The 25,178-nt window shown below is 38.8% G+C and overlaps 1 protein-coding gene across 1 annotated transcript; it reads right to left on the bottom strand.

Annotated features, from left to right (window-relative positions):
• Window positions 1–20,046: 20,046 nt before the first annotated feature.
• LOC122304123 (glycerol-3-phosphate acyltransferase 1) lies at window positions 20,047–22,360 on the bottom strand. The gene is made up of 2 exons (XM_043116203.1): window positions 21,535–22,360; window positions 20,047–21,151 (listed from the first exon to the last, which is right to left on the bottom strand). The coding sequence occupies exons 1-2, from the start codon at window positions 22,261–22,263 to the stop codon at window positions 20,264–20,266; spliced, it is 1,617 nt and encodes a 538-aa protein (XP_042972137.1). The 5' UTR covers window positions 22,264–22,360; the 3' UTR covers window positions 20,047–20,263.
• Window positions 22,361–25,178: the final 2,818 nt, after the last annotated feature.

Consider the following 25,178-nt stretch of genomic DNA (forward strand, 5'->3'; position numbering starts at 1 on the left):
TTTATATTCGCTCTCTTTTGCATAGTTTAGAAACAAAATACTAGAAAATAAGCTCATGTCTACTACATCAGTCATGACAAAAATACTTTTACTTTTATATAGAATTCATGAGCAATGCTAAAACAAATAATTGAGGTTATTTTTCATATTTTTTTTCAAAAACCAAAAGATGTATATTTTAAAAGTCAACATCGTTTCATTTTTTTTTTTTATGCAAAGTCTAGTATAGAAACTCCGCTTACCTGAACTTCTTAACCTTTTGAAAATTTCCTTAACACTATTGAGTAAATATTAATCGTCACCTATAAAATAGTCACATAATTTCCATAAATTTACAATCGATTACGTATTTCAATATTTAAGCCTAAGATGCTAAAATAACCTAAGAACCTAAATTCTCAAAATTCCTCAAATACCATTTTTTTCCAAAACCATCAACTATACACTTAAAATACTTAACCTAATTCCAACTCAAACATCAGTCTCTTAAATAAATCAAGATCCAACACATTTTAAAAGAATGAAAAGTCATTTAAATAAAACTATTACCTGACTCAAAATAATTTCGAACCTAAATTCAACTAAAAAACAATTCACTTCAAAATAGTTTAACGCAACACACTAAAAAAATATAAAAAGAAACCAAGTAGAAACAAACCTAATGAAATAAATCCAATAATTTATTGGAAAAGACTTAAAAACCAACCTAATGAGTGAGTGACTGAAAAATAACCTTAAAAAATGAAAACAACCATTTCTCAGATTAATCAATATTCACTAATATAAGTACTAGCAAAATGTCATTTAATAAAAATAGACTTAAATCAAATTTAAAGTGTTCAAAATAGAACTATATTCTTACTATTTGCTTCTAAAATTCAATCTATTAAAAACAATATAATACCAAAAATATGATTTATAAACTGATTTATTTTTTAGATAAATTCTTAAATTTAAAACAAAGCCCACACAAAGTGGTTTTAATAATTAAAAACCAAATATGGCCTAGGAAAAACCAGCCTAAAGACAAGGGGGTATTCTAGGCATTAAGGCAAACAGGTATGGGTTCTTTGGAAAACAGGCCTGTAAATTTAAATGTAAACTTTTTGAACTACAAACTTCTCTTCAGACTACATGAAGATTAACAAAGATAAAACTGCAATCTACTTCAGTGCCAATACCATACCAGAAACAAAAGAGTACATCCTGAGGATTGCTAGTACAAGAGCCACTACATGCTATGAGAGGTATCTTGGCCTACCCGCATTGGTGGGAAGATCAAGGTACAATGCCTTCAAAAGCATTCTTGACAGAGTAAGAAATAGGGTGAGCAATTGGAATACAAAGTTCCTTTCATAGGCAGGGAAGGAGATTCTACTCAAAGCAGTCATTCAGGCTCTCCCTACATATTGTATGGGAGTTTTCAAACTTCCCAAGGTGTTGTTGAAGGAAATTGATAGAGTAATGCACCAATTCTGGTGGGGCCAACAAGACAAGGTGAATAAAGTGCATTGGGTCTCTTGGGGTCAAATGGGAAAATCTAAGGAAGCAGGAGGCTTAGGCTTCAGAGAGTTTGAGAGCTTCAACATAGCCTTGCTGGCTAAGCAAGCTTGGCGCATCATCCAGTTTCCTGCTTCTTTAGCTTCCCAAATTCTCAAGGTAAAATACTTCAGAAGCTCTAATTTTCTTCAAGCCAAACTGGGGGCTCGACCATCACTTATTTGGAGTAGCATCTGGGTTTCAAGAGCTCTCATTGTGAAAGGGTCTATGTGGAGAATAGGCAATGGTAAGGAGACCAGGATTTGGAAGGATAGATGGTTACCTCAACCATCATCCTTTTTGGTTCAAGGCCAAGGGCAATGCTTTGATGAGGAAGCTAAGGTAGCTGAACTGATAAATGCAGATACCAAGCAGTGGAATAGAGAGAAGATTTTAAGAATGCTTGGTCTTGAAAATGCTGCTGTCATTCAGAGGATTCATGTGAGCTCATCTGGGGCAGAGGATAGACTTATGTGGTTAGGCACCAAGGATGGAGGATTCTCAGTGAAAAGTGCATATCATCTGCAGAAGGAACTCATAGCAGATCAGAGGGGTCAGTCATCGAGTGGAGCACTAAACTTTAAAAACTGGACTTGTTTATGGAAACTTAAGGTTCCCAATGCAGTTAAAGTCTTTGTATGGAGAGCCTACTTAGAGTCATTACCAAGTATGCTAAATCTCTTTAAGAAGAAAATAGTGGACTGTCCTTTAGGCCCAATCTGTTGCACTTTAGAAGAGATAGTTGGCCATATATTGTGGAACTGTCCCTTAGCCATGGTTGTGTGGAGCAATGGGCCAATAACACTACAAAAAAGCTCTGTGAGGGCAGAGAGATTCATGGAGATAGTGGAATGGTTAAAGGACCAATGTGATTTACAAACAATGGAGGTTTTTGCTATGACAGCAAGGGGCATCTGGCAGAGAAGAAACAAATTCGTTTTTTAGGGATCATTCTTACATCCTAAAGCACTAGCACAGAATGCTGCTCATCAACTTGATGACTTCAAAGTGGCTCAGGTGGTTCCTATATCAACTTCCCGGATTCACACCAATCATGCCTCAAGTTGGATCCCACCTCCTGAGGGAGTAGTCAAGATAAACTGGGATGCAGCATTGAGTGAAGCTCATGATAGGGTGGGAATTGGATTGGTAGCTCGAGATCACGTAGGTGGTGTAGTAGCAACTAAAAAGGTGACTAAGGATGGTTTTGTTATTCCCCTACTGGCAAAGGCAATTGGAGGGCTTCAAGCTGCTATGTTTGCGTCTGAATTGAACCTATCTTCAGTGATCTTGGAGGGTGACTCTCTTCAGTTAGTCCAAGGACTTAATCTCCACAAGGAAAGGTGGGATAGTGTAGGACTGGTTATGTCAGATACTAGAGAACTTCTTGCCCGATTTGTACAAGTCCATATCTCTTTTGTTAAGAGAAGTGGCAATCAAAAAGCACATTGTCTAGCTAAGGAAGCCTTAGAACTTCCTGAGGGATCATCTACAATGGTCATTCAGCCCAATTGTAATATGTTTCCTTCTTTGTCTTTAAGTTGAATAAAATGGTAACTTTCCTTTCCAAAAAAAAAACTTCTCTTCAGACTAATCCGTGCGATCAAGGGAAGAATTTCATACTGAGAGAGAAGGAGGTGTGCGACTGAGCAGGGGCTGGGCAGCGGTTGAAGGAGGTCAACGCGGCAGCACAGCTTGGTAGCATAACATTGGGCAAAAGGGAACGTGATGGGAGGCAGGGAGAGGACGTGGAAGGAAGAGAAATCGAGAGGGAAAAATGGTAGACCTGGGGTGGCACGCATGTACTATCGTGGGCTTCGAGGTTGAGCAGTCGAACGACAGTGGAGGAGCTGCACACAACGGCTGTAGTGCTCTGTTTTGGTGAGGGAAAATAGGGGCTGACATGGCTTGAGATGGATCACGGGAGGGCTGGGTTGTTCAGCTGGGTCACACGGCGATGATCTGAGGGAGGAGACGCGACATAGTTGGCCTGACTATGGTTTTGCATGGCTGGACAAAGGCTACCTCAAGGTGGTGTAGCGGTAGTGGGTTGCAGTGGTTGGCAAAAGGAGAGGTGGATGCTCAGTTTCGGGTGCTAAAAATAGGAGACAATGGGCTGAGTTTTCGTGGCTTTGTCTCGGTCTGAATGTCATGGTGCAGCAGCAGAAGGCTGAAAGGATCATGGCATCTTACTAAGGTGTAGGTCAGGTTCGATCCTGGGATGGTGGCTGCTACGCGGAGGGAGGTTGTGGCTTGAGGTTTCTTCATGCAAGAACATCTACCCGTAGTATAAATAGGGAACCGAAAAAAATAAACCTTAGGGAAAGAGACGTGTGTGAAGAGGAAACCGGACATGATTGAAGCGTGCATGAAGTGGAGTCTATGGGGCTGTGCGTGATCTTGACCAACAGGTGGAAATAAAGTGATGAAAATAATAAATAAATAAATAGTCTCCATTATGAATTTTGGACCTCGACTCAAAGTTAAAAAAAACAAAATCCAACTTGTTCAAAAATCATATCAGCCTATAAAAGAATTTTAACTTAAAAGAATTTTACCAAAAGAGAGATTTTAGGCCCATAGTCTAGAAAAAAAATTAAAAAAAAATATTTGAAAACTCAAATAGGTTTTTTGCACATATAATAAAAATTCAATTTTTTTTTTAAAAATAGCCTCACACAAGATCTGGGTGTTACAACAGAATTGGTGGGCGATGCAAAACGTAGGGGCGGGCGACGAATCTTGTAGCCAGCGGTGGTGGTCTGAAATTTGTGAGGGGCTATTTCAACTGAGGTTATGGTTTTTATGTTTTCTACAACAATATTAATTTTATCCGGTGTTGATCCTTATGATTTTTGTATGGAATTGCTGACATGGAAGACTTCTATTGGATGCTATTAATGGCTTAGCAACAGACAGATCGTTGCAAAGCAGACCTGATTTACTAATAATTTATAAGAGTTATGGTATAAATTATAGTATATGTATAAATTTATAATAGTATTAATATAGTTAACTTAATATGTTAGTATTAAATCACTATAACTATATAGAGTATTATTTAATATACTATTACCAATTTATCACTAACATATAGTATATTAGTAATACTACTTGTATAATTATTAGTTATAGTATTGGTACTAAGTCTATAACTATATATATTTAGATCAATGTATTATTATATTCTTTAATGTATAACTATAATATATAGTATTAGTATATATTAATAATTGTATAATTTATTATGTAATTCTCATTTAATAAATCACTTAATTTTAATTCATTATTTTAAATAATTCTTTTTTATTAATCAATTTTAAAAAAAATGGGTTGGGCCTACTGAACCAGACTGGATCGGACCTATAACTATCGGTCCGATCCTTAGGGATGTCCGATCCGGTCTAGTTAGGGAAAATGATGGATGTCCATCACCTGGACCTGACCGTGCTTGTCCCTAGAGGGGAGGATAGAAATAGAGAAATGACTTCTTTTGGTTTTAGCTTTTCCTTGTAGGATGAAGACCAGAGAGCTCTAGAGAAGAAATCGAGGACTAGAGATAGCTCCACGAGAGCACTTATAGAGAGCTTTATGAGGATGGAGAGCTTGTATGAAAATATGCTTATAGTGAATTTACACCTCAAATCCATAGACGTAAGCCCCAGTGCTAAAACCTTGTAAACACCACCCTCCTTTATTTTTGGTTATTTATGATTAAGCAAGCTATGAATGAGAGAGTCTTGAGTGCATCACCACTACAGACTATTGCATGAGATGAGAGAGTCATTTGACCATGCTATGGGCATTTAACCGTGATCGAAAAATGCATTAACAATTTTGCATTGTTCTGGAGATCAAGTCATTGTTCTCTGAACCAAAGGTTGCATGACCCCCACATGAACATGTGAAAGGAGATGAAGCCACCAAAGAAAGGATAGGAGTTTCCAAGAAAGACCATGTTAAAAGTAGAGGCTATTTCTATACAGAGGAAGCATAGCGCTCAAAAGACTATTACAATAGAGGAACTTGATATTTCAGAAGTGTGGAGCTTGAGATACCAGAAGTGTGGAGCTTGTAACCTTGGGAAGGAAAGTCTTGGAGACCTCGAAAGAACCTCAAAACCAACATGTTGGAAACTTTTTGATGCAGAGTACTCTTCAAGCTTGGGATGTAGAGGAGCATGTGAGCTCACACACAAATGCTTGCCAAGCTTAACATGTAGACCATCTCACAACCTTGGAAGAGAAGTTTCCGCAAACCTCAGGGGAAGAGGAGCTCATGACCCTAGAAATTCAAGGAGCTCAAAACCTTAGGAAGATATATCTTGTAGACTTGGTGAGTGAAGGGCTCATAACTTTGGGAAGTAATTGCTTGCAACCACTAGAAGCAAAAAGCTCAAAAATCTTGATGCATAGTTGAGCTTGCAACCTTGGCGCCAAATTGCTTGTAAAGCTCGGGATGTAGAGGAGCTCCTACCTCAGCATCGAAATACATGCAAACCAAGGAAGAACGGCTCACAACCTACTCTCAAATCCAAGAAGTCTCATTTCTACAGGATGTCAAACTACTCGCTATCTCGGTAGGAAGAGGAACTAGCCACCTCAAGATGTCAAATGCATATTGGACGTCAAACCAAAGTGCTCATGAGCTTAGGAAATTTAGCGCTCACAACCTCCGTTAGCAGCAGAGCTTGCAGTCTTTGAACCAAAGTGCTTGGGAGCTTATAGTGCTCACCAAACCCCATCAGCAAGGCCAAAGATGAATTGAGCAAAAGCACCGAGATCAAGCCACAAGACTTAGAAGTTTGGATCCACGATGTCCTTGCTCTGGACAATGAAGAACATCTTCACCCTTCCTCCACCAAACAGCTCAAGACTATGTATCCTTCCCTCGAGTTTGCCTTGGGAAGACTGTAGCTACCATGCCCTTCTTCCCTTGAGGTTGTCTCCAGAAGATGGCTAAAGCCTACGCATCCTTCCCTTGAGTTTGCCTTGAGAAGACTATGGCAAGCATGCCCTCCTTCCATCAATTTTAACTTGGGAAGATGGCTCAAGCTCACGCATCCTTCCCTTGGGTTTGCCTTCAGAAGACCATGGAAATCACACCATCATTCCCTTAACTTTGCATTGGGAAGACGACTCCAGCTCAAAACTCCTTCCCTCAAGGTTACCTTAGGAAGACCATGAGGACCACACGCTCCTTCTATCTAGTTTGCCTTGGGAAGACTGTAGGAACTGCGCCCACCCTTCTCTCGAGTTTGCCTTGGCAAGATAGGTACAAGCTTCTAGACCCTTCCCTCGAGTTTGCATTAGGAAGATTTCAGCAACCACACCCTCTTTTTTCGGGAGGCTATGGCCATCTTTGCCCTATAAACCATGATAATCATTGACATCACAGCCCTGCAAGGATGCACCAAGACTGGGAGGTACATCCCGAAGCTCACAACCCTTAAGAATGCACCAAGGCTTGTGGGGTGCACCCCAAAACTTGGAACCCACAAGGATGCAACAAGACTTGGAGGTACGTCCCAAGGCTCCAACCCTCAAAGATGCACCAAGAGATGGGGATGTACATCTCAAAGCTCACAACTAGTAAAGATGCACCAGATTGGGGGTACATCCTAAAGCTCACGAATCATAAGGATTCACCAAAATTGGTGGCACCTCCCAGAGCTTGCTTTGTTAAGGCTTCCTTAAAAACACCAAGAATACTTCTTGCTAGGGGGTTTGAAGTTACAAGGTGGGTCAAGCCTAAACAACATGAAGAAAATCAAGGGATGCGTGGAACCATAGGCAGTGTGAAATGGTGAATTGGAAAAAAATGAAGGGAGAGGAGAAGATGAAGATGACAGGTGAGACTAATTTTTGGATTCTCAATGCTTTCCTAGCAAGATAAGTCAACCTTGAGAGTGTGGGGGCACTGTTGGGGATAAAAATGAATGCAAGAGTTAATGCCACCAAATAGCCTATGGTGTGGCACCCCAACCCCCTGAACCTCGATTGTGGCTTGATGAGGAATCGCGGTGCCCAAGATACCTACCACACAGGTTGTATCCCTTAATGCAACATGGAAGTCTTGTGTGCTCGTATGTTAAGCACACAGGTGTATAAAATCACAGTAGAAAAAATGTTACTAATAAAAAACTAGAATTGTGAGTATTAGAGATTTGAAAAAAACTCACCCAACAAAAGTAATATACATAAGTCACGACGTATCCCACATGGCTTACATTTATATCAAAATCTATGGTTCCGATGAGCAAAACCTTAGTGACACTATCATGGTGTAACACCCCACCTAAAGGCAACAAGTATTAGACAATAGTATCCCATGACCATAGTCAAGTGGAATTTAGGATCATTAAAGAAAAACAACTTTTGGATCATGATTTGACAAAATAACTTCCACCATTGGTTTAGTAAGTATTTTCCTTAGAACTTTAGAGCAATGTAGATTTTTTAGGAAATAAGTGCCAAGAGGCCAATAGTAGGATGACAAGTGGCATGAAGGAAACTTGCTACCTTAATGGGCTTGGAATTTGGTCCATAGGAAGCTAAGTGAATTAGATGGATTTGAAGAAGGCCCACAGTTGATTATAATAAGCGTTTGAGCTTAATAAGATAGAGGGCCAAGGATAGGTCCAAGACTATAGGCCCAACTTAGGGAGACCCAAGACTAAGGCTCAACTTAGTGAGCTATTGAGGACAAAGGAAAGGACCATTTCAAGGCCCACATAATGGTTTAAATCCTTAGAAATATGTGGCCCAAAGAGATTTCAACACTTGAAGACAAAGCTTAGGACTCTTATTTCACTATTGCAAATAGGGCATATTGACATCAAACCATTGGTTTTCACTCTCTTGAAACCATCCCAAATTCCCCTAGGGTTGTTTTCCGACCATGGTTAGATCTCCAACTTGGGTTTAGGTTTATATTTACAAAACCCCTCATAATTGACATGAATAGTAACTTAAACATGATGACTTACCAAGCTTTCTTCTAGTTCTCTTCTTCATGATTTTTTATTTGAAATTTTCTTCTTTTCCTCCTATGTTGCGTCACTCTTAGGCAACCCAAGAATATTAAAAAAATCCAGCCGATGTCATTTGAAGAAAAGGCATGTCAATGCCATTGAAGCTCACCAATCGGCACAACAAGTGCAACCAATGCACCCATAGAACAAGCCATTGAAACCTTGGCTTTTCAACAACTTTCTCAAGAACTTTTCTGCAACCCATTCAATCCTTATCACATCACCTAAACCTATAGAATCCAGACCTAATGTGGAGCCAAGAACAGCTCTCATAATCACTTAAAGTAGGAAACTATTCCACTTAGGAAGTGAAGCATGTAGCTAAAACCTCCAATGGTTTTTCCAAACATTTTCTATAACAAAATCAGCCCTCTTCACATGCCATTAGCATCATCTCTATCTCTGGAAACATTTCATAAAACCACCCTCATGACACCTTAGAATTCTGCCCAAACAATGATCAAAACCGATGGACACTTTGGTGGCAAACCATGTGCTCATTTTGGCTGAACTTATGCCCATTCAACCCTCTCTTCACTTTCTTCTCAAGCTAAACCAAATGGAAACCATTCATACCTTAATACACACATGGAAAAGCTACTTAAATAGTGTTTACTATTTGATCAAAACAGACCACAAAGGTATGACAAATGATCATCAAAATTGGATAGCTTTGGAAAGCCAAAACCGCCAGCCATGCATTCAATTTATATTGAAGAAATTATGTGGTTCCTGTTCCAACTCTAGAAATCATTCAACCTCTACACCAATGGCCTTCATATTGTCATTTTCCGTGGGATAAGCAAGCGAGTTGTTCAATTATTCAAGCTAGAAACCCAAGCATGCACTCCACCAATCACACTCACCTCACTTTAGCAAAACTGTGTAGCCTTCCATCCATTTGCACCTCCACCTTCTTCAACTGAAGCCTATAAATACCACTCTTCATCCCTCACTTCTTGCCACACCTTCCTCAAGCATTTCCTTAGTCTTCTTGACAGCAAAACACTCTTAGTGTGAGAGAGGAGTAAAACCATGAAGCTAGAGTGAGCACCTTGGAGGGAATTGACTCTTGAGTATCTCAAAGGCTACGGTTTGGTGAGTAACCCTACCTTATCTTTTTATTGGGTGATAGGCTAACATGTTAGGCTTTCATTTATGGCATGATAATGAAGATTTGATTGATTTATATGAGGTTGAACTTAAGAATGTGCAATTCGGTTTAGATTTGAATGCATGTCTTGAAAGTAGTCTCGATTGCAGATCTATTAATAATCTCGAATGGTGTGATGCCCCCAGCCCCCGCCTAAGATTAGACGATGACTGAAGTGTTGGGACATATAATTCAAGGCTATATACATGACTGTTAAGATGCAATGCACCTATTGTACTCTAGCAGTATATAATAAATCATAGCAGAAATTCATGTAAATCTAAGTAAGATTTAGAGCAATTTTGCAAAATACCATGATACCATAAAAGCTAAACATGCCAAAAGATTTCATTGTTCAGATTTCCTCAAAATAAAGAGTGTTGTGATATCTCCCAAAAACATTAGGGATCTCCAAAAGTAAAGCATAATTCCTTTTTTACTACAAATTTTTAAGATCCATCTCAAAATTCTACAAGGCCTTCTCTCGTTGCCTTGCCCTTGTTGATTATCTTTCTTAGCTCCTCAAAGAGCTGCATCACTTTAGTTATGAACTGATCAGTGGCTTTTAGCCTCTCCACTAAGAATGGCTTCATCGAGGGCTCAAGGCTCTTCAAGGCCTCCTTGACTCTCTAGGGTGCTGGCTTCTTGCGCTTCCCTATATCTAGTCTCCTGTCTTGTAACAACTTCTACAATTCTGGGTTGGGAGTGGTAGTGGAACTACCATGGTGATATTTTGAGAAATTTTACTAAGTAAACAGACAACATAAATAGATAACATAGGCATATAAAGGCAAACCATGAAATGAATGCATGGACATGTACTTGACACAAAACTTGGTTCTTGCAATTTGACATTTCCATAAAACATCTTTTCATTTTTTCACATTTAAAATATACATGTAACACATCTTTAATTCATTGCTTTGTTCACTTCTTGTAACATGTAGTTTGGATACCTCAAGACTCCTCTATGCACCTTTGGTTCCCCATTAATTACTGCATCATCCAATGGTCTACTTGACTGAGATGACTATGTCATAGTCCTTACCATGCAACAGCTCACCATTTTTCCTTCACCACATATAAATACATGTGGTACCCACTAGCTTTAGGTGCCATCCTGCTCCGATATCCTTTTCACAAGGATCTATTTGAGGTACACTGACAATACTTTGTCAACCTAGGGGCTACCACTTAAATCTATAAAAAGATTGATTTAACTAATTAGAAAAAAGAAAACAAAATCCTAATGCAACATGTGTGAAGTTGCTAGGGTTTTTCTTGCTCGTGGAGGCACTCCAAGCATTTAGCCTAGAAGCCCTTGGTTGAAAGGTGGTCATGTTTCCCCTTAACCTTGGCTAGGTCTTGGGCATGTGAGTGTGTGCATGGCATAGGTATGATGTGCATAATGTGGATCATGGCCGAGATTCCTTGGAAATAGGATAAAGATTATTAACTTCTAATTTTCGGCCTCTCCCTAGGGAAAACCCTAGTTTCTTCCAAGAAAACATGTAAGAGTAAGATCAAATTTTTTTGTGTGATGGTGGTGTCTCCCTTGAAATGGAGCTCCTTGAGACCCCATCACCCCTTGTGTTTGAGTGTGTGCATGTCTATGTGGGTAGTGGGAGTTAGGGTTGTACCGTGTGGCTCCTTCCTTGAAAACATGGCTCTTAACTTCTTTCCTTGCTTGTGACAAGAGAGAAGAGAGATGGGAATGACATTTGTTTGAAGAGAAAGTGTGGGAAAGTATATTTGAAAATGTGAGAAAGTGAAGAGACAAGTCCCTCCTAGGTTGGTTGTGTAAGAGAGAATGGAGAGATGCAAGTGTAAAACCAAAATGGCTCCCAAAAGAAAAGACCCTTGGGATTTGGCTTCTACCCCATTTATATGCCCCTCAATTTCCACACAAACCCTTCATTGGCTGCTAAAGAGCCTAAACATGTGCGCCATGTAGCGTGCTCTCTTCCTTTGGCCAAAGCCCTTCACTTCCCTTATGATCATGGCCTTGCTTTGTGAAAACTAAAAGATTCTTCATCATGCATGACAAGTGGCATCTTCTTGCCCCCATTTGAAGCCCTAAAAGTCTCTTTGCATCCTCCTTTTGTGTCTTGGTTCAATGAACTTTTGGGGCATGTATGTCATTTTACAAAATCCCTAAACCAAAACCTAGGGTTAGGTGTGTGCATGGTTATCAAGTGGCAAGTGGCATGTGAGTGGCTCTAGCCCTAGCCACCCACTTGTTCTTCCTCTTCCCACAGAGATTCTTCTAGAATCTTGGTGTTTGCGCCCCTTTACCATGCAAATCCTTCATCTTCATCATCATCACATTCTTCTAGAAAAGCCCCATTCCTAGTGCATGCATGACACTTAGGGGTGGACTTGAACCCTGCTTTTGGTTATGTCTTAATTCAAAAAGGTTATTGTTGCTATGACCCTGTCACCAAACGTCTTCAAGTCTCTTTGTAACAACCGGCTCCTTTCTCTCTCTAATGGTCACAAGTCTCATTCTACTAGCTGAACCTTGATGGCGTGTTTTTAAAGATATCAAGTAATTTGTAAAGTTATTCTAGTGTTTTAAAGCCCTTGTGTATTTTAAATGTCCTAAAAATATTTTAAGTGCTCTGCTACAGGTACCCGCTCTTGGGTACCTTTTGGGGACTCGCTGACGTGGGTCAGTAAATATATTATTAAAATAATAATAATATTAATATTATTTAGAAGAAGAAGAAGAAGGAAAAAAAAAAAAACAATTTGGAAACCGATTTCAAAACGAAAGAGAAATCAAAGGAACCCAAGCATTACCAAATGGCCCAATTTCAACCCTTCGTCATTCAACTTCTTAAAAGCACTAAAGCCCAAAATCCATTTTCATGGTCCCTGACAGTCCCTAATAGAAATCTTCACAAAAAGCTCGCAAACATTTTACCGTCAAATTCCTTTAGATTTAAGTTTGCACAGTAATGTCTAAACTAAAGAACCTTGGGGAAAAAGGAGGAGAGGGGGTTTCCATGGAAGATGAAAATGAAGAGGTTCTCTCAGCTTCCAATCGTAGCAATTCAAGTACGGAGTGTTGGTGGACCACGAAGAAGAAGAGCTCAAAGACGCTATCAAAGAAGATGAATCATCTGTGGGTCATTCTGCTCCCTTGAGGTACCGTCTGATTTGTTTTAAATGGTGGGGCAACTTGTTTGACCAGAAAAAGATGAGAAGCACTTGTAGTCATTAGTGGGGCATTTGGGAAGCTTGCTGTAGGGGTGTTCTATGGGTTTCGCTTCTTTCACATTTCATAAACCAAAAATCAAACGCACCGTTTCACTTTTATATAAGTTGACGCTCGGGTACGCAGGGGGTTCCCAACTCCGGGTGCAAGTAGATTTTCTCATATTTTAAATGGGGTATTTCCAGTATTATTGAACCAAGTCTGATTTTAAGAAAGACAATTATAACATTTTTTAAAGCTCTAAAAATATTATAATAATAGCAAGTCATTTTATCTAAATGATTTTAGTTTCTAAAAATTATTATGAGATTTAAATTATGTTGAAAACTCCAATTAATTAGATAGTTTTATTCTCTTAAACATATTTAGCAAAACTTCATCATTTATTTAATGATGAAAGATTATATTTTATAAGCTAAAGTTCAGTTTAAATTATATTTCTATTTAATTTCTCTCAATTTACTTAGTTTAAATCAGTGTTAATTGTCCATCATTGGATCTAGCTTAGGGATCCTAGATGAGGGGCTGGGATTAAATACCCAAGCCTCTAGCTTTTTCTCCCTCACTTTCCCTTGCACCCGACGGAAACCCTCTCTCCTTTTCAACCAAGTTCTTCTCTAGCCCAGCCCTGCCATGCGTCACATTACAGCATGATCGATTACCACACCAGCTTCCCTTCACTCCGACGACCACCCCACGATAGCTCCCTTGCTCTCTCACACGAGCAGCCTCTCTCACGGTTTCTCCTCCATCTGCTGCCATACGCCATCCCTCATGCCACAAAACCACCTCCCAGCAACCTTCGGCGAACCCAACCACCGAATCCAACCATCCTCTCCCTGATCTACCCCTCAAGCCTCTCTCACTCTTTCATGGGTTCTCTCTTACACGGCTAGATCCATTGCCGTGCCCACACTGTGCACCACCACAATGCCACTACAGCTCCACCGCACCTTTCCCAAGTTCCTCCATGCCCAGCCAAGTCCCTTAGCTCTCCCTCTCCCTTTCTTTAGTTTAGAGACCCATGGCCAAGCCCCTTGAACGCATGGTGCTACCATGCTACACCTCACACTGCCACCAAAGGACTACTATAAGCATCCCCATGGCCACCCCTTCCAGATCCACCAACCCGCATGCCCAAACAGCCCCTAACCACACTAAATAGCCATTGTACGTGGCTAACCGCCACCGTACACTGTGTTAGCCGCCACCCATGAACTATCCACTATGTCAACCACCCTCCAGAATCATGTTGAACCTGCCAAAGCCTAGATCTACTTGAGAAACCCTAGATCCAATTTCCTAAATAGCCTCATTTTGAGGTCACAAAAGTGACCACGATGGAGCATTTGCCTCCCAAGCTAGTGGCTTTCGATGCCCCTGGCCGTGTCGGATAGCGAGCAATGTATGGGTTAGCCTCAACGATGGTATAACCCTCCCTCCATTTCCTCATTATTTATGTGAAGTTATTTAGTTGGATGTTATGGACTATATTGTGTCATGGAGTTCACTGTGTAGTTGTAATGTGAAGTGTGGGTGTGAAGTATACGCTATAGTGGTGGTATGATGTAGTGTGTTGTGAAAGGAGTACATGTGGAGTGTACTCTACATGATGTAGAATGGAGTGTAAATTGAAAGGAGTACCCATGGCATATATTTTGTGTGAAGTAGTCGTGATGCACCATGTGGTGTGTCACGAAGGTTCGGATGATTGCGTAGTTGAGAAGTGTAAAGCATGTTGTGTAGTGTAAAAAACTGTGGAATAGTGTTCCAAAGTAGTTGTGATGTAACCCTGCCATAGGACTAGTGTCACGGTGTAGTTGGGTATGGCAGAGAGTACTGTGGAGTCATGGAATGGTGTAAGAGTGATGTAGAGGAAACTTGATGGGATGTCACGTAGTGGCATGAGCACGTGATGAGTTAGAAGTTGGTGTAAAAGTGATATGGCGTGATGCTAGGTGAAGTGGTGGATAACACGAATGTAGCTTGGGATTAGTCTTGAGCTATGTGACATGATGGAGATGTAGCTTGAATGGAGTCTTGTCTTGTTAAGTGTTGGGATGAACTATGAGTTGGACGGTTAGCATGAAGAGTTATGCTAGCCGGGTTGAGTAGAAAGTTGGTATTCGAGAATAGAGCTTGTTTATACAAGCAAGTGATCAACGTGTCGTATGTTGATCTTAGGTGATAAGAAGATAGAGTACATGTGTATCTAGTGAGACACGTGTGCTGGACGAATTTACTATATGTAATGGGTAATTTGTCTGAGCATGGGTACATGATATTTAAGCCTAAGAGTTGGCTTAAAGCTGTGTGGCATGCATGGATGAGAATGAGGATGAAGTGTGGGCTAGGATGTAGCGAGGAAGTGACGCGTGTATTGTCTAGGATTGAGATGCATGACTTGGTCTGAGTCAGGCATCGAAATGAGGTTGATAGGAAAGGTAAGATGAAGATACTAGTGTCTTAACCCTAAGGTGAATCGTGGAGGTTCACTTTAAAGGATAAGACGTTGAAGTAGAACGCCGAGTTTGAAAAATGTGACTCAAGTGGGTCCTAAAAAGAGGAAATGTGATAAGGAAGACATGGAAGACGGGATAGAAGGAGAGTGTGTCTAAGTGAAGTGTAGTCTGTGTTTTCTAGTTTAGTTGCTTATGCACTAGATGAAGAATGACGTTGAGGTTGTGTATGCATGTAGGTTGCCATCTGACATGCACATGAATGGACTGCATTAAATGAGTATGCATGGAGTCCAAGTAAGTATTATATTCATACCCTTCTAGAGTTTTTTTAAAAGATATGAAAATGAAAATGAAAATGAAATGCTTTTCCCTTATGATATTTTACAAAATGACACGAATGATGTTTTGTGAAAGTATGCTAAGTATAACATTTAAAGGTCTATGTATGCAACGACCCTTCTTGGCAACCCCTTTTTATCCACCCCAAGTATGTAATTGTATGCATGCGAATGGATGATCATATGTAGTAAGTATTGGATGCATTTTTACAAAATAAAATGTGAGGCTTATTTATGCCTTATGCTTTAAGCGATGCTTTAAATGACGCGAAGAAAATGTTTTAAATGTCCCTATGAACTGATGTTTTATATGATGCCATGAATTGATGTTTTAAATGATGCCTTGAAATATGATGTTTAAGCTCATGCTTTTAAATGACGTTTATGAATGAATGGATTGAAAAGAATAAAGGAAAAGAAAAGGAACTGTAGGGATGGTGGTAAGTTCTGCTTGTGATTTTCACATACAATGTGAGTTGTAGGGATGGTGGTAAGCAGTGATGGTGATAAGTCCCACTTGTGATTCTCGCCTACAGTAACTGAATGAATGAAAGTTTTAATGTATGAAAATACGTAACAATCATATGATTTAATAAATGGGTACCCAACGAATGGGTAGATTGTAATGTCTAGCTAAAGGAAAGTGATAAGAAAATGTATGTGTACTTAGACTCTTTAAGAAATGAAGGCATGAGGCATGGGAAAATGTTTTACGAAAGAAAACCCTTTTTAAGAAAAGCCCCACCTTGTAACATTTTAAGTAAACGCAGGTCTTATGTATAGTATGTATGGAGTGACGAATGCATGAATGAAAACCTATGTGGGTATATTTTGACTGTATGAAGTAATGCTTAAGAGTTATCGACTCATTTTAGTTTTTATGTTTGCCTCTCCCAGGAACGAACTGAGGAGAAGGCATTAGGACGGACATGGTTTAAGGGGAAGTAGGAAGGACTTTTAAATTTTAAAATTTAATGTTTTCCGCTGTAACTCTCTTTAATTTAAGAAGTCTGTTTTATTTTTAAACACTGAGTCTTTTGTATCTTGGGTAGGAAAAGAAAAAGTTTTAAAACGAACAATAATTCCTGTCTCTTTCTTAAAATCATTTTTTAAAACTCTTATCACAAGGAAGGGTGTTACACTCTCGTCACGTGGAGGTTTGGGAACACAAACCGTTTACTAGCCTATCCACACTCTCCCATTCTTCCTCCACCCACCTACTCATATTCACTAATCCCTCTATTGCTCTATTTCTTGACTCTTCTGCAAAGATTTTGAACTCTTCAAATAGTTCTTCCATTACTACTCCCAATCTAGTTGATGCGTTTAATGGGCCTCCTACAACACCATCCATTTCTGAGCCTTCTCCACTCCCTGAACCTCGTCGTTCCAGTCGGGTAAGTGTTCCTCCTACTCATCTTCATAATTATCACTGTTTCTTTGTTCCTGTCACCCTCCACGAACCTAACAATTATCGTGAATCTCATTTTGACCCTTTTTGGCAGCAAACTATGTTTGATGAATTTGATGCTCTTGTCAAAACCCATACTTGGGATCTGTTGGACTTGCCTCTTTGTAAAGTTGCAGTGGGATACAAGTGGATTTATAAAATTAAGACTCAGGCAGATGGATTAGTTGAATGCTACAAGGCTCGACTTGTTGCAAAGGGATTTATACAAGAGTATGACATTGACTATGAGGAGACTTTTGCTTCTATTGCTAGACTTATATCTGTCAGATCTTTACTTGTAGTTACTATTGTCTGGTGTTGGGAACTCTTTCAAATGGATGTTAAAAACATCTTTCTTGATGGTGATCTTACTAAAGAAGTTTACTTGCAGCCTCCACTTGGCTATGCGTATCCACCACATAAAGTTTGTCATCTTCGTCGAGCACTTTATAGGCTTAAACAGACTCCTCCGGCTTGGTTTGATAAATTTCAGTTAGTAGTTTCTCAACAAGGCTAATTTCTTTCTAGCTCATATGATTATGCACTCTTTCTTCGTACTACTAGGGCAGGTACTATCCTTCTTCTTTTCTATGTGGATGATATGATTATTATTTGTGATAATATTGCTAGTATTCGAGATTTTCAAATTTTTCTTAGTCAGAATTTTGAGATGAAGGATTTGGGACACCTTAACTATTTCCTCAACCTTGAAGTTACTTCAAGTCAGGATGTTTATTATTTCACTCAAGCTAAATATGCCTCTGATTTACTTTCTAAAACTAGGTTGATAGATAGCAAGATAGCCACTTGTCCACTTGAGTATAATATTAAACTCCTGGCCATTGATGGTTCCCACTTTCCGATGCAACACTTTATTGACAGTTAGTGAGTAGTCTAATTTATCTTCTTGGCACCAAACCTAACATTTCATATGCTGTTAATCTGGTCAATCAATTTATGAGTATACTTCGATCTACCCATTTTGCAACCGTTCTTCAAATTTTACGCTATATCAAGGGCACTCTGTTTCATGGCCTGCACTTCTTATCACACTCCTCTCTTGAGCTACAGGCCTATTTTGATGCATATTGGGCTGGTGATTCCATTGATCGTAGCTCCACCACTAGTTATTGTTTATTAATTGACACTTCTTTGATTTCATGGTGTAGTAAGAAATAGTCCTTTGTTGCCAGTTCTAGAACTGAGGCCGAGTATCATGCTCTTGCTGATATGATATCTAAACTTTTGTGGTTATGCTGGCTTTTGAAAGATGTGAGTGTTCCTCAATCAATAAATTATCCTATTCACTGTGGTAATCGTAGTGTCATCCAGATTGCGCACAATGATGTGTTCCACGAGCGTACTAAGTATATTAAGATTGATTGTCACTTCATCCGCCATCATCTCCAGCATAGTGTCCTCCAGTTACACTCAATCCCCTCTGAATATAATCTTGCTGACATTTTTACGACATCATATCCATTTGGTCGGCTTGGTAATCATCTTGTTTCCAAACTCTAGTTGACTTAAGCACCATGAGTTTGAGGGAGAATGTTAGTACTGTATATATATGTATCTTATATTATACCTAATATTCTTAGAATATTGTGATAATATTCTTAATTTCTTGTAATTATGTTAGGTTAGAATCTTTCCTTCTTCATTGTATTTTCTACTTTCTATAGTTTTACACAAAGAAATATATACTCATATGATTCTCCAAAACCCTCTCTATTTCAACAAGCGTGAAGATGAATTTGCAGGCGCAAATTATTAAGCCATTACTTACAAACACTACAAGTACTGCTCAAGTACCAATTAAGGCCGGCCATGATCTTCTGCTAATATCATACCAACTTATAAATTAATAATAAAGCAGCTTGTAAATTAAATTATATTTTTTAAGATTATCACATTAATGAACATAAGAGAAGTACCTACCCGGAACCATGAAAGTTTTTCTGTGGGCATCCAACAGGAAAACAGATCAGATGTCGACTATGTACATTAAATTTCATGACTTGGCATTTATCGTATCATTCATTGCATGTCCAGAAGACTTGATCACACCACCGCTAGAATATCAAATATTGCATGCACTCATCTCTATGCATGTATACGTAAAAGTAGAGAAATTAATTAAAGTCCCATGAGTAATAATTAAAGAAAAGAATATATAGCGGCCGTCAATTGCCATATATCCACATTTAATAGTATCCCTAATATCATATTTTCAAATAAATAGGCCGTGGATCAGAAGAAAACCTTTATGACTGAGCATGCATGCGCAGACACAGTTTTATATGTACTGTTAATCTTTTACTACTTCAAGATAAACAAAAAAGTTCACTCTACTGATCAACACGTACAGGTTCTTTTGTCTGTAAGTGGTTTGGTTCGAGACTAGATAACAACCGTGACGAAGCTAATGAAATAATTATTCTGGCCTTTACGTTAAAAGATTCCAATAAATGCGTTTATAATTCTCCCACAAAGCAGGTTTCACCTAATCTCCTTTGCAACGTTTGCATTAATAGAAGTGGAAACGGTGATGTATCTTAAATATTCTGTGGTCATGATTTCTAAAAGAAATTTTCACGCATGCATGCATGCATTATACCGACCGGCCAGGCTCCCCACCTCGGCGCGCAGCGAAGGGAAGTGTCTATGTGAGCTCCAAAACATCGAAGTGAATTATGCCTATATATTATATATGGGTAAAGTACGGCGCCAATTATCCCACAACTACTTACGTACCAGAAAATGGCATTCGTAGGTCTTTTATTTGATTGGAAGAGTCGGACCATTCATTTTTCCAATTGAAGTCCATTCTATAATAGGGCTCCAGATATATATAGATATACTGATGAATCATTATGCAACAATATTACTAACATATATTAATCTCTCACAACGTCTTACGTACTGCGCAGTAAGACGAAACAAAAAATTGTCAGCCATATACTTCAGAAAAAATGGTTCCCTAGGAATAAAAAAACAAGAAATTCGAAGCAAAATTAACAGAAAGGAAGAAGATCTCTGTAGACGAGTAAGAGCTAGCTTTTAAACTAGGGTTTCGGCCTCTTGTGATCGTGGACAACCCCTTCATTCCCTGCCAGCATCATGTACTTGTCCCTCCTTGTAAGCGTTGTGCACTCAAATCCTAAAGCGTCAGCAAGTTGTCTTTGAATATAATTTGCCACTTCAAAGCTTGATATCCCCCCAGCACATGTCAGCTCTCTCGGTACCATTGGAAGGATTTCAACATAATAGCTTGGTCTAGGGTTCATTAAAAAGAAAATTGGATCCAGGCACTTGAGCCCACTGGCTGTGGTCCCATAAAACATACTGACATGCGTGTTTATCGCCACCGGAACAATCTCATCAGCCAACTCGGCAAACAAAGAGCTAAACCTTAACAAGTATGGCTCTCTACAAGTTGTTCCTTCAGGGCATACCACCAAATCGCCTTCACTGAGCAATCTTTGCATGGTATCTCCATCTTGTTTTCTGTCTCTGGTCAATCTTACAGTTTTCATGGGTGATATGAATTCAGACATTTTACTTAGGCTATATGTAACAGCAGTCAAAGGCTTACCTAAAGACGTGCTGAGAAAAACTGGGTCCAATAGTGTTCTGTGGCTACAAACATATAGAACTCCTTTCTTGTGATTTGACCTCGGAGGATCGCTACCTCTTGCCTCGAGGTGAACACCACTCCAAGTGCCCAACAAGAGAGCTAACTTGTAAGGAAGATAGATACCAACTAAGAGTCTAAAGATGGCTAAAATTATTCCTAGTGGAATCCACATGAACATGCAGAGAGTTGCTAATGGGGTCGGAAAAAAAGCGAGCCTTCCATCATGGAATATCACAGGCTTTGGGCACTTTTCCCTTCTCATAAACGTGTTTGCGCAGCTGATCTTGCTGTCCTCCTTGTGCACAACAAAAGCTTCCTGTTACAACAGAAAGAGCGAAACACTCATCGATAGGCATATTCTATGCACCATTAATCTAATAAATATAAAAGTTGTTATACCTAACAATATATGAAGTGGAATGTTTGCACAAAGCCTTGCCTTCAAGGCCCTAGTGTATCAGACAGTGTTTTGAGGCAATTTATTAGTTATATAAAAGAAAATAAGAGTAGGGTAAACTCAGGGAAAAAAGTAACGCAATCAGTTACCGGGAAGAGAAATTACAAGTACATAGGTCAAATGGTAGAAGATTTCCAAAAATTCTCTACATCTGTACGTTTTCCTTATATATATATATTATGTTTTAACTTTGTTCAAAACTAATAATTGAATGAGCATAAGACCTGGAAGGTTTAGAATACCTTGCAAAGTGAGATGAAGAGATGGTCATGGAGGCTTAAACTTCCAAGACCAATATCAGGCTTTTTGTCCCCAAAATACTCTCTAAGGGCTCTGTGCTTTACAAGCAAACCAGACCCAGATAACAAGCCTGTGTAGTAGTGCCCAACAGTATGTAACTCAGACCCCACAACATTCGAAACACCCAAATATTCGTTTAGAAATCCTTCCACCATTACTCTGGGGACGCTTGTGAAGACAATCCTTGATCCTGCTGAAGCTAAAACTTCGTAAGCCTGGAGGTTAAGATTCTCATGATAAAACTTGGGCAAAACAGCCCTTGAAATACTTTCCATATCCTTCAACCTTAGCCCACAGAAAGATATAAATATCATGACCCTTAATTTAAGTTCATAGTCGAGAAGAAACAAAATTGGGCATGATAATAGCAACGCAAGTGCTCTTACAATGCTACCACCTTCAAAAGCAACCAACATGAAATATGGGAAAAAGGACTGGGACCTTAGGAGGGTTCCTTGAATGTCACAAACCAAAGTATCGGAACCCCTACCCTCCAAACTGCATTTGGCCACGCTAGGAAATAAAGAGGGCTGCTGTGATGATATAAGAGATGGGTTGCTTAAAAGGAAACAATAGTTTCTCATTTTCCTAGCAGCTTTGTAACACGAGTTGGCTAAGAGCTGGTACAGGACCCAGTTTGAAAGCTTGAGACTTACCATTGCAAACACCATGGTTTTTGTTCTTTCAATGATGTTTAGAACGGAAAGAAGCGTAAGAGTAAGAAAGAAATAAGCTAGGGCGATTGAGAACGGCTTTGGAGAAGAGAAGAAGCTGCAGGGGCTATTTATAGGCGTCACAAGGGATGGGAAGTTGACTAGAGCATTCGGTTAGCCACACCGCCAGCATTAACAATGACCCCGGGCCTCAAGATGTGTTTTCTTTTCTGTCTCTTTACAGAAAATAAAAAAAATTAGAACTTTTTCTTTTTTTACACAATTGCCATGCACCCTTTCTTTCTTCCTCAGCTACTGATAAATGTTTTGCTTTTTTAACAATTATTATTTTTGCAGTGGCCAGAACTTGGTCGCTGATAAGTAAGTGGGATTGTTGGTGACCGTCTTATCTGTTTAATATTTGAATCTCTCTCTCTCCCCCCACGATGTGTCCAATGGCATTGGAATGTGTGCACATCCTATATACCCATTTATGATGCGTGCGTTCTGTTTTATCAGTAGGCCTGGAGATAGAAACATGGGGACCTTCGGTGGAATTCAATTTTTTCAAACTGTTATGTCTGGCAAGAAGGACCAATCCTGAGTTAGATCACCCAAACCATCCGACTCATTGACTTTTACAATCCATTTTAAAGATTACTGGTCAAACTCTTATCAATAAATTACCAACCTTGTTTCGGCCATTGACTTCTTTTTCGTATTCCTTGTGTTTTCCCGAGACTGAAGGTTTTATATTGAGACCATCTACGTGTTTAATTTCATTATTCAATGAATCTGACGGTATTAAATAATCAGATCAGGCATTGCTACTGTTTTAATCGAATAAAAGAATATTACTTTGTTCCATTTTACGAGACGTACAGCTTCAAGCCTGAGCTAGGCCAGGTAGCATGGTAGATGCATAAGTAGAACAACTAGAAAAGAAAGAGAAAATAGAAAAAAGAAAAGAAAAGGTAAAGAACAACATGGTGTTCTTACAAAATCTATGAATTGCAATATACCTTCATTCAAATACTGTGGGCATGGCAATTGAGATATAATATCATGCAATTCTCGTTAATATTTTGGTGAACTTCTAATCATTTTATTTGGACGACGTTTCAGTCTCATGCATGGTGTTCGCGTGGACGAGTAGAAGACTTGTGAATCTTAACCGGCCAATCTGTTTTGGTTTCATTTTTTCCTTTTTATTTTTTCCGTCGTTCTTTTAATGTATTTGTTTTTTTAAAGAGACATTTGGTATATATAATCTATATGTAATGAAATTTATATACTGACATAATTTAAGGTAATTTATTAAATTTTAAATTTCTTTTTATTATAAAATCTATATAACGTATTAAATTAAGTTAAATCAATATATAATTTTTTTTATATAATATTTTTGTATAGATCTACTATTGATTTTAAATCATAATTTATATATAGGCAAAATTATAATGACCGAGAAATGACAAGAAGTGTGGAGAAGCTTTGATAGTGCACAATCTTTCAGTGGATGATACTAGCTGAGTAACAACTTGCGAAGTTGACCATGTAATTGAGGCCAAAAGTATAAAAAGCTAAAACAGTAAGCCGCGCTATGGAGAGAAATTGCGTAGGTGAGTCACGTAGAAAATAAGGAATCGTGTTCATCATCTAAGTTGCAGCATAATTTACTTTAATGTTGCTTGTTTCAGAAAGCTCATGGGCCATGGGGCAGGGCTTAGATCCAGTAATTGTTAGAATTTTATTTGTTGGGTGTAGGTCAAGTGTCCCATATGTCTAATTATTATGATACGGGCGTTTCACATTCTACTAATCAATTCTGGTAAGATGAAAATGCACCCAAACGAAGTCTAACGCCAATATCTATATAGCATATGCGACATCTGTAGGTTTCAATTGGGATTTGATGAAGTTTAAAGTGTCTGGATATGTAACACAAAGTCACATGATACTCTCGTTACTGACATTTAAAAATGCAGTGTGCACCTATCATGCATCTAAAAGTATTTAGTATGTAGTTATTTAATGTGAAACTGCGGATGCTCCATGACTCCCCAGTGGTCATGTCCTCCAGCTGGTACAACATCACATAACAAGTATTTGCACTACTGTGAGTATGTCATGATAACTGAATTGATTTAAAAATGATAAACATGTAGTTGACACCATTGGCATTGGGTTCCTGACTTTGATCCAACAACCATGCTCTGCCAACCAGTTAAGTCCCACTAGAAACCTATTGACTTTACTTTGTTAACCCAGGAAATTCAACAAAACTAATTTAAACACTCTAGCGTAGACAAAATAGTTTTACTAGGATAAATATCCATCCTATCACTGGTCATGATAAAATAAACAACTCATGCATGACTTAGACTTAACTCATGACATACACATGTAACAAATGACATGACATTTGTTGACATGTAATAGATAATGTGTAACAGATGACATGACATTTGTGCAACAGATAAACATGCAACAGATAATCATGCAACAGATAAAAGATGATAGATTATTGATGACTTGAAATAGAATATTATGAAAATTATAGTAAGCATAAATGACATGAATATAAACAATGGTAGTCTTTCCACTGTGGTCCGTACATAAAGAAATATTCTAAGAGTAGGTTAGAGGGTAACTTAAACTTTTAGAAGAGCCGGTAGCCACACACATAAAAGCTTCATCCCAAGTTTATTAAAAGAACCTCACTTATGGTGGAGGAAAACCGTGGTAACAACCTGCACTTGGGAGGTTTACAAGAAAGAGCGCTAAACGTAGCCCAAAACCAAGTGTAAAACAATCCAACTAAAGAAACAACTAGCCTCTAACAAGCCTAAAAAACCAAAACAAAAAAACCACAAACAACCAACCTTAAAAGAGCACCTATATTGCTTAGAGACGGATAGTCGGTAGACCAA

Source organism: Carya illinoinensis, chromosome 3 (genome assembly GCF_018687715.1).
Source record: "Carya illinoinensis cultivar Pawnee chromosome 3, C.illinoinensisPawnee_v1, whole genome shotgun sequence".
NCBI classification, from domain to species: Eukaryota; Viridiplantae; Streptophyta; class Magnoliopsida; order Fagales; family Juglandaceae; genus Carya; species Carya illinoinensis.